Source organism: Sus scrofa, chromosome 17 (genome assembly GCF_054392235.1).
Source record: "Sus scrofa isolate SSC_HxYL_T2T_F1_AM1 chromosome 17, Sscrofa_HxYL_maternal_Yorkshire_Landrace_v2.0, whole genome shotgun sequence".
Classification (NCBI taxonomy): domain Eukaryota; kingdom Metazoa; phylum Chordata; class Mammalia; order Artiodactyla; family Suidae; genus Sus; species Sus scrofa.
The window spans coordinates 20866741-20879417 of NC_139399.1; the positions used below are offsets into that span (position 1 = coordinate 20866741).

At 44.0% G+C, this 12677-nt stretch overlaps 1 protein-coding gene across 4 annotated transcripts; it reads left to right on the forward strand.

The window, feature by feature from the left end:
- Positions 1-1457: 1457 nt before the first annotated feature.
- On the forward strand, positions 1458-12224 carry PRNP (prion protein). Of its 4 annotated transcripts, none has more exons than XM_013985025.3 (2): positions 1458-1793; positions 9743-12224. In XM_013985025.3, exon 2 carries the CDS (start codon positions 9753-9755, stop codon positions 10524-10526), a length of 774 nt encoding a protein of 257 aa, XP_013840479.1. In that variant the 5' UTR covers positions 1458-1793; positions 9743-9752; the 3' UTR covers positions 10527-12224.
- The last annotated feature ends 453 nt before the right edge of the window (positions 12225-12677 follow it).

The window sequence follows — 12677 nt, forward strand, 5'->3', positions numbered from 1 at the left end:
AACACTTTTCAAGTGCCTGAATTTGGGTAATAATATATATGACCCTAACTCCTGTCTTCTATCACTTCTTTCCTTGCCATCCCTTACGAAACTGTCGACTGAAAAATAAATGAAAAAAAGAAAGAAAGGGGAGTTCCCGTCGTGGCGCAGTGGTTAACGAATCCGACTAGGAACCATGAAGTTGCGGGTTCGATCCCTGCCCTTGCTCAGTGGGTTAAGGATCCGGCGTTGCCGTGAGCTGTGGTGTAGGTTGCAGACGCGGCTTGGATCCCGCGTTGCTGTGGCTCTGGCGTAGGCCGGTGGCTACAGCTCCGATTCAACCCCTAGCCTGGGAACCTCCATATGCCTCGGGAGCGGCCCAAGAAATAGCAACAATAACAACAACAACAACAACAACAACAAAAAAGACAAAAAAAAAAAAAAAAAAAAGAAAGAAAGAAAAGTCACAACCTAAAGGTTGAGAATTATATTTTTTATTCAGCAGACAAAACTGAGGACTTAGGCCAGGGGCACAGCATCTCAGATAACTCTCAGTGACTGCTCCAAACAGCAAGGAGGGGAACCAGGTTATGTAAGAGTTTTTGCAACAAAGACTGAGGTATTTAGAACATCAAAAGATTACTGTTTAAATTAAAGAAGACCAGAAATCTCTGGTCAAGGAATTTAGCACTCTTTTATGTATGAGAAGATGCAAGAGTCTACAGACTCACTGAAATTCCTTTGACATGCCTCTCAGCTCTCTGGGGCCAGTATCCTGAGCTTTCTTACCCTGAGTCTCCCCCAGGTGCACATCTAGGGTGGCCACAGCAGATGACTGCTAGATGGCAGACACTCTGTTTCTATCCTGAGTTCCCTCAGGGCTCGCTGTGGGGGGCTGGTAATGTGGTGGCTTCATGGCTGCAACATCCTTTGTTTACTGATATGGCCGGCAACATTTTTCATTCACAAAACCAACCCCTATCTAATTTCTTGAGTACACCACATTCTATACAAGAAACCTCGGGTAATGTTCAGCGCAAACGTGTTAAATGGAGTCCCTTTTTCTTATTTGTAAATTACACAGTCCAAGTCATCTCTTTTGAATAGAATGAGCAGGAACTGAGCAAATGAAGGAACAGGTGATGGCGATGGCCTCAAATTTTAAGGATATATGTGAACATTAACAAACATTGGGCTCAATCCAGGGTAGGAGAATTTTTTTTTTCTCTTTAGAAATTTCTTGTTACCAAGGGTCCAGAAATTACTTCATTTTCTCGCGTTTTCCATTACATAACGGGGAACGGAGGCTTCAGGCCAACTTTTCCTTTAAAGATGATTTTTACAGTCAGTGAGCAATACCAGGTTAGGATGAGCCAAGGAGGCGGTACTATCTGACGTACGCGGCCAAAAGAGTCTCAACTCCCTCCCAGAGACTCAGATTTCCGACCAGCTTGGCAGATCCCGGGCGCCGGAGCGCCAGAGCGCGCGCGCGCGCCGCCGCCGCCTCCCTTCCCCGCCCGCGCGCCTCGCCACCCCTCGGCGCCAGACACTGACAGCCCCGGAGCTGCGAGCGTCTTCTGTTCCAGCGGTGGCAGGTAAACAGCCGGGTCGCCCCGAGAACTGGGGGTGCCAAGGCCGGGAGTCAGAACCCCCCGCCTTGGAGCTTAGGCGCAAGGGTGAGCGGCCCACTTGGGGCGCTAGGGAAACCTTGACAGAGAGGGGGGCGGGGGACTTCCGGCGGGCGGGGGGCGCGACAGGCCTGCCCCCGCTTGTTCGTCGGCTTAACATTGGCCCCGCTCACATTTGCTTTCCAGGTGGGGTGAGGGCCCTTTACTCGGAATGGGGCTTGGTGGGGGAAGGGGGTGCCTGGGGCTGGCCGCGACCCCTGGGCAGGGAGGCGGATGGTGGCGGGGAGTCTAGCCCTCTCCCACGCGCGTCCGCGGCTGGCGGAGGATGGGAGAGGCGCGCCGGCACCGGGGCCGCAGGGCCGGGAACTCAAGGAGGGTCGCCCACGGCCTCCGCTGAGGCGCTCGGAGGAGAACCAGGGAGAGGGGCCGGCGTGCGGCTCTCCCGAGGCCCAAGGGGCACGTGGGGTGGGGGTGATGGCCCAGGCCCCGGCGGGAGGGGCCCTTGCCGCCGCCACCATGGAGCTCCTCCGGAGAGACGGCCCAACCTGCCATCCACGCGGCCCGGGGGTGCTGGGGAGGCCGCAGCGGGGTGGGCCTCTTGCATCCCTGGGGATGGAGACCGGGCACGTGGTCCGACCTTCGGGCCTCGGCGGGCGGAGTCTCGGGCGGCCCCACCCTCACTGTCGGCCGAGACGTCCAGGTCCCTGGGGGCCGAGTGTCCGGAGAGCCCAGGTGCTTTGCTTTTCACTGTCTCCACTGCCCCTCCCCGAAGGGAACTGGGCGGTCAGAGGCTCCTCTCAAGGGGATCAGGGCCGGACAGCTCTCCTCCTGATCCACTTGTGTGGGCTGCCCTTTCAGGCTTGATTGTAAACAACGAGGAGAAGTCCATTTTTACTGTCCCTTTTCATTTTTTTCCCTTTTCTAAATTTGTAGCAACCATGGCAAATCAGTTTTTAAAATCATAACCCACAGCCATCAATCCACCCTTACCATCTCAAAGCCACTGCTTTCTGTTTTTCAGTTTTCTGTCTCCAGATTCGTACATAACGCAAAGAAATTTCAACTGCCCTGATTATGATTATCCTCCTCTAATGGCCGAGTTATTTTCTTCTGCTTAAAGCGTCGCAGTTTAATAAGCAGTTCCCCGAATGCTGAACATTTGAAATGTTTCGTTTTTTCTTGCAAAAAAACCTTCCAGGTATAACAGTATTAAAGAAAGAATAGGAATAGGAGTTCCCTGGTGGCCTGGTGGTTAAGGATCCCATATTGTCGCTGCTGTGGCTAGAGTTCCATCCCTGGCCCGGAAACTTCTGTATACCTCAGGCAAGCCAACAAAAAGAAAAAAAGAAGGGAAGAAAAGAAAAAAATAGTAACAGAAAATTGAATTAAAATGTCAAACCCCTGGAAAAATTAACAACTATCTCAGATTTGAGGAAGAAAAAAAAAATCAACAGTTTTACCTGCAGTAAACACTGAGGCGCTCTTACAATGAAAAAGAACTAACCGGAAAGGGAAAGAAAGCAGAGCTAGGATGTGATTTGTATATGATTTGTATCTGACACAAAATTTTCATAGTTATGAAAGGAAAATATGAAAATTATAATAAATGATGAATCAATTATAGAATAAAATGTAAATTAAAGCACTCTGGATTATCATTTTACAATTACTAACAAATACAACAACAGTAATAGTAACAGCAACCACTGTTGGAAGATTGCCTAGAAATTTTCACATTCAGTTATTTTGAGAGGTGGCAGGACTTTGGGGTTAGAAGAATGGCTCTGCACCTAATTTCATAACATGGAATGGGTTACCTAATTTCCTCATCCTCCTTTTGTGCATTCATAAAATAGAGGAAATTATACCTACTTCAGGAAATTGCTAAGATTAACCATCTATGTAAAACTGACCTTTGGTATGTAATCCTTTTTCTATTCTTGGGCACACTGCACTGGGGACATTGTGAATTTACTGTAAAGCAATTTGGTAATGCATTAGGCCATGACCCAGAATTTACCTGCAATGGAAGAAACAACAAGAAAAAAAAGGGGGGGAAAAAAAAGCCATATGCAGTCACAGAATTCAGAATGATCTAAAATTAGACCCAACGGAAAAACAACCTAAATGTATAACAGCAGGGCAGCAGCTGAGGAAATCATGGCTCTTTAACTGAAAGAAACATTATGTAACTATCAAAAGTCGGTGGTACATGAGAAAAAACTGATAAATCAGTGTAGATTACATTACCAAACTGTATCTACTTACTCAGTGAATGCATATGTGGAAAATCTGAAAGGAAAAGCATACAAAGGAATTGAATAGAATTAAAATGAAGTTAGAAATTATGGGTCAGTTTAATTTTCTTTTTTATTTATATACTGCTTTTCTAAGTAACGAAATTTTTAAGATAATTATTCATCGTTCTCAATTTTTGTAATGAAATGGAGCCATAGTTTTCTGTATGTGGGAGAGGGAGAGCTCAGTGTCATGTTAGCTGACTTCATTTCTTCAGATATTGTCTCTTTTTTTTTCTCGTGTAGATGGATTAGGGGGTTAGTAATGTATATATTAGGATCCTTCTTTAAGGAATTAGTTCTTAAATTTATTTATCAATTCTAGTTTTTTCTTTTTTTGTTGTTTCTAAGGACCCTGAATATATTTGAAAACTGAACAGTTTCAGCTAAGCCGAAGCATTCTGTCTTCCCCAGAACACAAATCCAGCCTCGCTGAGCCATTACAGATGTACATACTGCAGAGTCCCTTTGATCTCGTGATGGCTCAGAGTCCCTATCTGTCACAGAAAAGAAGGGCCTAGAAAGGCTATGATGACAGTCCTTGCTCTGAGGCAACTTAGGGTTATATGTGTAACCCACACCTCTTAAATCATCCTTTCTTGTAAAATCATTTTGATTTTGCAGGCAAAGGGCCACGGATTTCTTTAGAATCACTCTGAGTTATACAAGGAATCAACCATTTAAAAAATACAATAAAAAAGCAATTACAAATATTTCTGTACCAGATTAACACTGAAGGTGACTATCAGCCAACAAAAGGTTGACAGTTTTTCTAAGCTGTGGTTTTAGTTTACCTATTCCATTCTCCCTTTTCAGTTCTTATTTCCTATTCCAAGACAACTGTATATCAGCTGTGAACTGCTGCATGTGAAACATTCAAAACATGCCTCTACATAAAGTGGTGGCTGCTGCAGAAGAATCTGAGTGGATAGCATATATAGCAGTTCTTACAGTGGGAGTATTTTTTTCTCAATTTGTTCATCCTTTTTCTTCTAACTATATTCTGCTTATTGCTGTTCCAGTATTGTGTGATCACATCAAGGGAGGGGTACCCTGTTATGCTTTATAAGTGTTAAGTTTTGTGCTCCTGGGACCTAGCTCTGAAGCCTGGCTAGGAGTGCAGTTCTCTGGGAAGCTTTCCTGTCTTTCCTGAGCTAAGGTGGAACTCAGCAGTCATATTTTCATCTTTTGAAGTCATTGTCCCTTAAAGAATCTAATGCAAGCTATATAAAATTTTTACAAACCATTCTGGGGTGGGGGGTTTTCACTGGCACTCTGAGACTTAGCCCTCGACTGAATAGGGCAAGGGGCCCCCAACCTGGCCATCCTCAGAAATAGGTGAAGAGCTTTTAAAAATGTAACATTGCTAGAACCTATCCCAGGCTGACAGCCAGGTGTTTTCTAGTGATGGGATTTAGGAATCTATATTGTAGCAGGATTTAACAGTATCTGATAACAGTATATTCTCTCTTCTTTCCTCTTCCTTTTTAAAGTTGAGTTTGTTATTTGTACACATTCCTTACCCCTTATGGTTTTATTGAACTCAAAAAAATTGAGCTGGAGTTTTGTCATTTTATTGAGATTATAAATTCACTTAGGGGTAACTGACATCTTTAGAATACTAAATTGTTCCAACCAAGACTTTCCCATTTTTATGGGTCATTTTCTTTTTTTTTCTTTTTTTTTTTTTTAATTTTTTTTTTTTTTTTTTTTTTTTGTCTTTTTTTTGTCTTTTGTTGTTGTTGCTATTTCTTGGACCGCTCCCGCGGCATATGGAGGTTCCCAGGCTAGGGGTCGAATCGGAGCTGTAGCCACCGGCCTACGCCAGAGCCACAGCAACGGTGGATCCGAGCCGCGTCTGCAACCTACACCACAGCTCACGGCAACGCCGGATCGTTAACCCACTGAGCAAGGGCAGGGACCGAACCCGCAACCTCATGGTTCCTAGTCGGATTCGTTAACCACTGCGCCACGACGGGAACTCCTTTATGGGTCATTTTCTATCTTCTTTATTAATGTTTAAATTTTTTCCCCAGTCTTAATTTCTCTTAAGTCAGTCCTAGTTACATTACAGTTCTGGTTGAAATTATGGCTATTTTATTAATTTTTTTCCTAGTTGATTATTGCTGCTGTAGAGAAATGCTATTGATTTTTATAGGCCAATCTTGTATCCCACAACCTTGCCAAACTCTAGTACTGAGTCTAGTACTGAAGTCCCCTTGTGGCGCAGGGGGTTAAGGATCAGGCATTGCAAGCAGCTGTGGTGCAGGCTGCAATTGCAGAGTGGTTTCAATCCCTGGCCCAGAAACTTCCACATGCCACAAGTACAGCCAAAACAAACAAACAAACAAACAAAAACTTGTGTCAGGTCTGTTGAATTTTTTATGTATATGATCATCCAAATTCCAAATAGTGACAGCTGGAGCTCTTTCCTTGCAGTTCTTGCACCAGTTACTTCGTTGCTTACAGCGTTGGAAGGACCTCCAGTCCCATGACAGTTGGCATCCTTGTCTTGCTTCTGATTTTAAAGGGACTGCATTCCAAAGTTATCTATTAAGTACTGTTTTGTGGTATAATCTTTATCAAGTTAAGGAAATTCCCTCCTATTCCTGGTCTACTAAAAGTATTTTTTTTAGTGATAAATAGATATTGACCTTTATCAAATACTTAATGTTTTAAAATGTATCAGAGGATTAGGCCACAGAATGACTGTTCAGGAGTATCTTATATGAAATGTTATAACACAGCCAGGCATTCAGAAACCCAGTCTCCATTCCCAGCAATCTCACTAATTAGCATTTTAATCGCAGATATGTCACTTGACTTAGCTGAATCTTGGTGGCCTAATTTGTAGAGTGCGAGATTGGGATTAAATAATACAAGGTCTTTCTTATTTTATCACAAACAGAGATTTTCCATGGTCTCATTAAGTTTTGAGTCTTCCTGGAGTTGCGGCTGTGGCTCAGTGGTAGTGAACCTGACGGGTATCCATGAGGACATGGTTCAATCCCTGGCCTTCTCAGTGGGTTAAGAATCCAGCCTTGCTGTGAGCTGTGATGTAGGTCACAGAAGTGGCTTGGATCCTGCGTTGCTGTGGCTGTGGTATAGGCCAGCAGCTGTAGTTCCTATTTGACTCCTAGCCAGGGAATTACTATATGCTGCAGGTGGGGCCCAAGTTTTGAGTCTTCCGTATCCTTAGAAATGAGTCTCTCCTTCAAAATGTAGTTGTTATTTTTTTATGCTTTTCATAAGTAGATGTTGCTTTTGTCATTCTCAACTGGTTTTAAAACGATCCTGTCTTAATATAGTCTATGATTATCCAGCTTTACCTAGTATTCAGTGTTTAAGTACTAATGGCAACATATGCCTGCTCCCCTTACACACTGTTGCCTGTATCTCCAGACCCTGTTCATTCCTCAGCTCCAGATTCCCCAAGCTAACTGCCTACTTGTCTCTCTTGTCCCACATGCAGCTGGAGGATCGCATTGCCAAAGCCACACCCCTCATTTGTCTCCCTCCAAATTTGCTCCACCTTCTGTGTTCTGTCTACTCAATTGCCCGATCTGGAAACTTGGGTACCACCTCGATTCTTCCATACTCTTACTTTCCACATCAAACTGCAAGCCTTCCAGAAGGTGCTAATCCACCTTGTTCAGGCCCCTGAGGTGTTGGAACAGAATTGTGAGCAGTATGGAGGCGAAGAGTTGAGCCCCATCAGCAAATGGATCCTGGTTAGGTTCATTAACCGCTAAGCCATGAAGGGAACTCCCTAATTGGCATATTTTGAGCAGTTTGTGCTGATAATGTTCAAATAAATTTTTATTTACACCAAGACCTTTCAAAAGGTGTTTCTTGGTGACCTAGCAGGTTAAGGATCCAGGGTTGTAACTGCTATGGCTCGGGTCAGTGCTGTAGCATGGGTGAGCTTGATCCCTGGCTCTGGGACTTCAGCATGCCATGCGTGCAGCCAAAAAAAAAAAAAATTTTTTTCAATAAATGATAGTAGAAACAAATGAAATATTAACTACTTTATTTCTTTAATCATTCTTCCTCTGAATATTATACAATTTAATCTTTAACTCTGAAGGTTATGAAAAATAATTTTATATTTGATGCCACTTTTATTTGAAGATACCCTGGTGCTGGGGATAAAACTAGTATCAGGGTTATAGCATGTGCCGTTTTTGGTTTTATGGCACATGGTGTTTTGGAGTAGTACATGGTTTGACATGAGGTCCAGTAGAGTCTGTTTAATGGTCATTCTATTCTGTGTCTTTAATCACTGCCCTTGGAACCCAGCACCCAGGGTAAATGACATCTTCAGTCTGAAAGGATGTTTAATTTGATGAATGTACATTGTTTATTCTTAAGTTATTCTAGCCCTTTTATGTCTTAATATGTGTCTTTTGCACCAAAAATTAGGAGGAAGTAACTCACTCATGAACTACCGAATGCCAAACTAAAACTTATTCAGTGACTGAGTGACTGTAAATCTTGTGAACACAGACTTTCTTTTTTTTTTTATTAAAAATGTTCTTTTTAAAAAAATTTTTTTTGGCCAACCACTCATGGCATGTTTGATCAGGCCAGGGATCAAACCTGAGGCAGAGGCGTAACCAGAGCCACAGCAGTGACAATGCTGAATCCTTAACCTGCTGAGCCACCGGGGAACTCCTGAATGCAGCCTTTCTTACCCCATTTTGAGCAGCCTCATTTGTCTGCCTATAGAAAGAAAGATGAATTTATAGATGGGCTTGCAAAATCTTGCATGTTTTCTGTTTCCAAAAACTGTTGAGAATTCCTTTGAGGAAATTATTGTAGGTATTTATATATTCAGAGGATATTAATTTCTTTACTTAATAGATACTTATTGTGTACCTGCCCTATACCAGGCACTGCCCAAGCCCCTGAGGATATAGCAGCAAACAAAAGAGACTCATTCCCTGCTTACATTCCCACTCAAGGAAGAAAGACACAAGTCAGCTATTTAAAAATTATTTCATGATCTCAACACCTACCTGGGGGCTTCACTTCCAGAGGGGCCTGCCAGGTCCCTCAAGGTAGTCCACACAGCAGTTAGGGCCTTGGCTTCACTCCCAGCCCCAGCCCCCACAAGTGACCGCTCAGGTACAAAGGAATGAGTCTGTGCGTAGAGGGTTCCCCTTGGCACAGGGGCCCTAGGCCCCATAGGTGCTGATAGCCCTCATTATAGCCCCATTAGCAGAGCTGCCAGGGTCCCTACAAGAAGGTGCCTGGTTACAAGAATTATTACTTTACTTATTTATGCACCATGTGGAAGTTTCCAGGCTAGAAGTCGAATCAGAGATGTAGCTGCTGGCCTACGCCACAGCCATACCAGATCTGAGCTGCATCTGCGACCTCACCACAGCACACGGCAAGGCCAGGGATCGAACCCGCGTCCTCATGGATACTAATCCATGGCTGGTTTCTGCTGAGTCATGATGGGAACTCCCAGAATCACAAAAGCTCAAAGCTGTGGCAAACCCACCAGGTGTTTATTGGTTTTTCCAGTTTAGATACAATGTATCAAGCAGAGGTTATTTTTACCATAAGCATGTTGCTGGCATTCCACCTTTATCTTTTCTAAGAAACAGAGCCAGAAAATTATCTGAAGGTCAAATTTGTCCTTAGAGAAGGAGAAAGAGTTGAGTTAACCCTTCACCTACAGTTGTTTTTGTTGTAAGTGTTGCACAGGAGACAAATGGAGTATAAAGAACATTCACAGCTGATGCCGCTACTATGTTCATTATGCTGCAGACATTAAGTGATTTCAATATAAACAGGACACTGACACCCTCTTTATTTTGTATTTTGCAGATAAGTAATCATGGTGAAAAGCCATATAGGTGGCTGGATCCTCGTTCTCTTTGTGGCCGCATGGAGTGACATAGGGCTCTGCAAGAAGCGACCAAAGCCTGGCGGAGGATGGAACACTGGGGGGAGCCGATACCCAGGGCAGGGTAGTCCTGGAGGCAACCGCTATCCACCCCAGGGAGGGGGTGGCTGGGGACAGCCCCACGGAGGTGGCTGGGGACAGCCCCACGGAGGCGGCTGGGGACAGCCCCACGGTGGCGGCTGGGGACAGCCCCATGGTGGCGGAGGCTGGGGTCAAGGTGGTGGCTCCCACGGTCAGTGGAACAAGCCCAGTAAGCCGAAAACCAACATGAAGCATGTGGCAGGCGCCGCTGCAGCTGGGGCAGTGGTAGGGGGCCTCGGCGGTTACATGCTGGGGAGTGCCATGAGCAGACCCCTGATACACTTTGGCAGTGACTATGAGGACCGTTACTATCGTGAAAACATGTACCGTTACCCCAACCAAGTGTACTACAGGCCAGTGGATCAGTACAGCAACCAGAACAGTTTTGTGCATGACTGCGTCAACATCACCGTCAAGCAGCACACAGTGACCACGACCACCAAGGGGGAGAACTTCACCGAGACGGACGTCAAGATGATAGAGCGCGTGGTGGAACAGATGTGCATCACCCAGTACCAGAAAGAGTACGAGGCGTACGCCCAAAGAGGGGCCAGTGTGATCCTCTTCTCCTCCCCTCCTGTGATCCTCCTCATCTCTTTCCTCCTTTTCCTCATAGTGGGCTGAGGGTGGCCTTTCTGTCGGCATCATCTTCTTAATCTTTATCAGGTTGGGGGAGGGAATATCTACCTGCAGCCCTTTAGTGGTGGTGTCTCATTCTTGCTTCTCTCTTCGGCACCCATAGGCTAACATCCATGGCGCTTGTAGCACTGGAAAAGGAGAGTAGACCTGAGATGTGATGTATTTAAGCCCCATTTGATTGAATCCTTCATAGGCCAGTGCTAGTGCTGGACTGGTAAGAGCGTAACAGCAAATAATCATTGGTTGATCTGGGCTCATTTTTTGTCTGGTGCAACAGATTGAGGCTAAAACAATTCTCAAAACACACTTCAAGTACCTTTACCTAAATACCTCCAGCTCCTTCTCCAGCTAGAGCTCAGTACACAAATGCCCCGCCATAGTAGTGATTTTGTAGCAACTTTCCCATTTAAGAAAACCTGACTACATTTTCCTGTTCAAATAGCATTTCTACTGAGTTGGGGAGGAGGCCACATAATACTCATTCAAAAAAATGAAACTGGAAATCCTTAGCTCCTGGGCCCAGGGTCAGCCCAGTGGAAAGCATGTGTCCTGTGTCTGCAGAGAACTAAGGATATTTTGCAATTTGCAGTACAGGTTACACAGCAGCTATTGCATCAAGAATGGATGTCTGTGCAACACTAGACTTCTGGGCAGAGGGCATTTTCACAGGCAATGAACATAACTCACATAATATGAAAGGCTCTGAAACTTAAAAAATTCCCACCTGTGTGAGGAACCCTCAGAGGCAGCCTTCTGTTATGGATGTTTAAAGCACCTTCATGGGGTAGTTCTTTCTTTAGTAATACAAACTATAGATAATTAAGGTAGTAGGACATGAAACAATCTTCTGGACATTGAGAACAAATCTCTTTTGTTTGTTTATCTGGGAACTGGAGTGATTTTGCCATTTCTTGGATGAAGCCAGGAGATTTTAACATAGAGGAAGCTGCAGCTATAAAAACATCATATTTATTCATTTGATTGAGTCTTTCATGGGCCAGTGCCGGTGTTGGGCTAGCAAGCATATGATACCAAATATAGAGGGTTATGAAGAAAATGATTAGTGTACAAAAAAGAGAAATGCTTACATTTCTTTATTGCTGTGTCATAATTGTCAAAAATCAGAATTAGGTCCTCAATTTCTATAATTGGCTTTTGAATCAAAGAATAGGAAGGCATTCCCCCCCAAAAAAGTTAAAGATGATAGAAATATGATCCATTCATATTAGGAAAAGAAATTCTGGTACTGTTATTTAAATAAGGCAAAATTATTCCCTGGATTGTTTGGTGTTGTCACCTAGCAGATATACATTACTCTTCTGCATTGTTATTGGCTTGCACTTTGTGGGTATCCTATGTAAAAAAAATATATGTATATATATATATTGCATATGACAAACTTGGAGATTTTGGTTAGAGCTGTTAACATCTGAATTATCAAATGCATTACTTGTTTTTGTAAGGTACTAAATATTTAATAATACTTAAAGGAAACCCTTTTGTGTGGTCCTTCGGCTTACAATGTGCACTGAATAGTTTTGTATAAGGATCCAGAGTGGCATTTGAAATTCGCATGTGCTTTATATTTTCTATATTTGTAACTTTGCATGTACTTGTTTTATTGTATTAAAAGTTTATAAATGTTTATTATCTGACTAAAATTAAAACAGGAGCTACAATGAGCATCTGCTGTGGAGTTTGCCATTGTATTCACCAGTGCTCACAGGGGTTGGCAGAGCCTCTGGGGGTTAATCTGAGTAAAGTGACACCGTTGGTCCTCACACCACCTGTGATGGCCAGTGCTTCCCACAGTCACTTCTGATCCTGCCTCAGCCTATCCCAGTCACATGCAGGCTGCTCTCTGCTGCCTTCTCCTTTTCTTCCCCCGAGGACCTACATGAGCTTGGCACTGAGGAAATGGCAGAGTCACTTTGCAGCAGAGGAAAATAGTCCTTGAATTCTGGAAGCATTTTTTTCTGTCCTGGATGTTGAAATAGAGGATTTTCTTGGTTAAAATGAGACTCAACAAACTAAAGTGTCTGCCTATCCCCACCCCCAGCACTCAGGTGACAGTTACTCTTTGGGTTGAAATTGAACACTGTAGTTTCAGTAGGATACTTCCCTTTGTCACAGGCT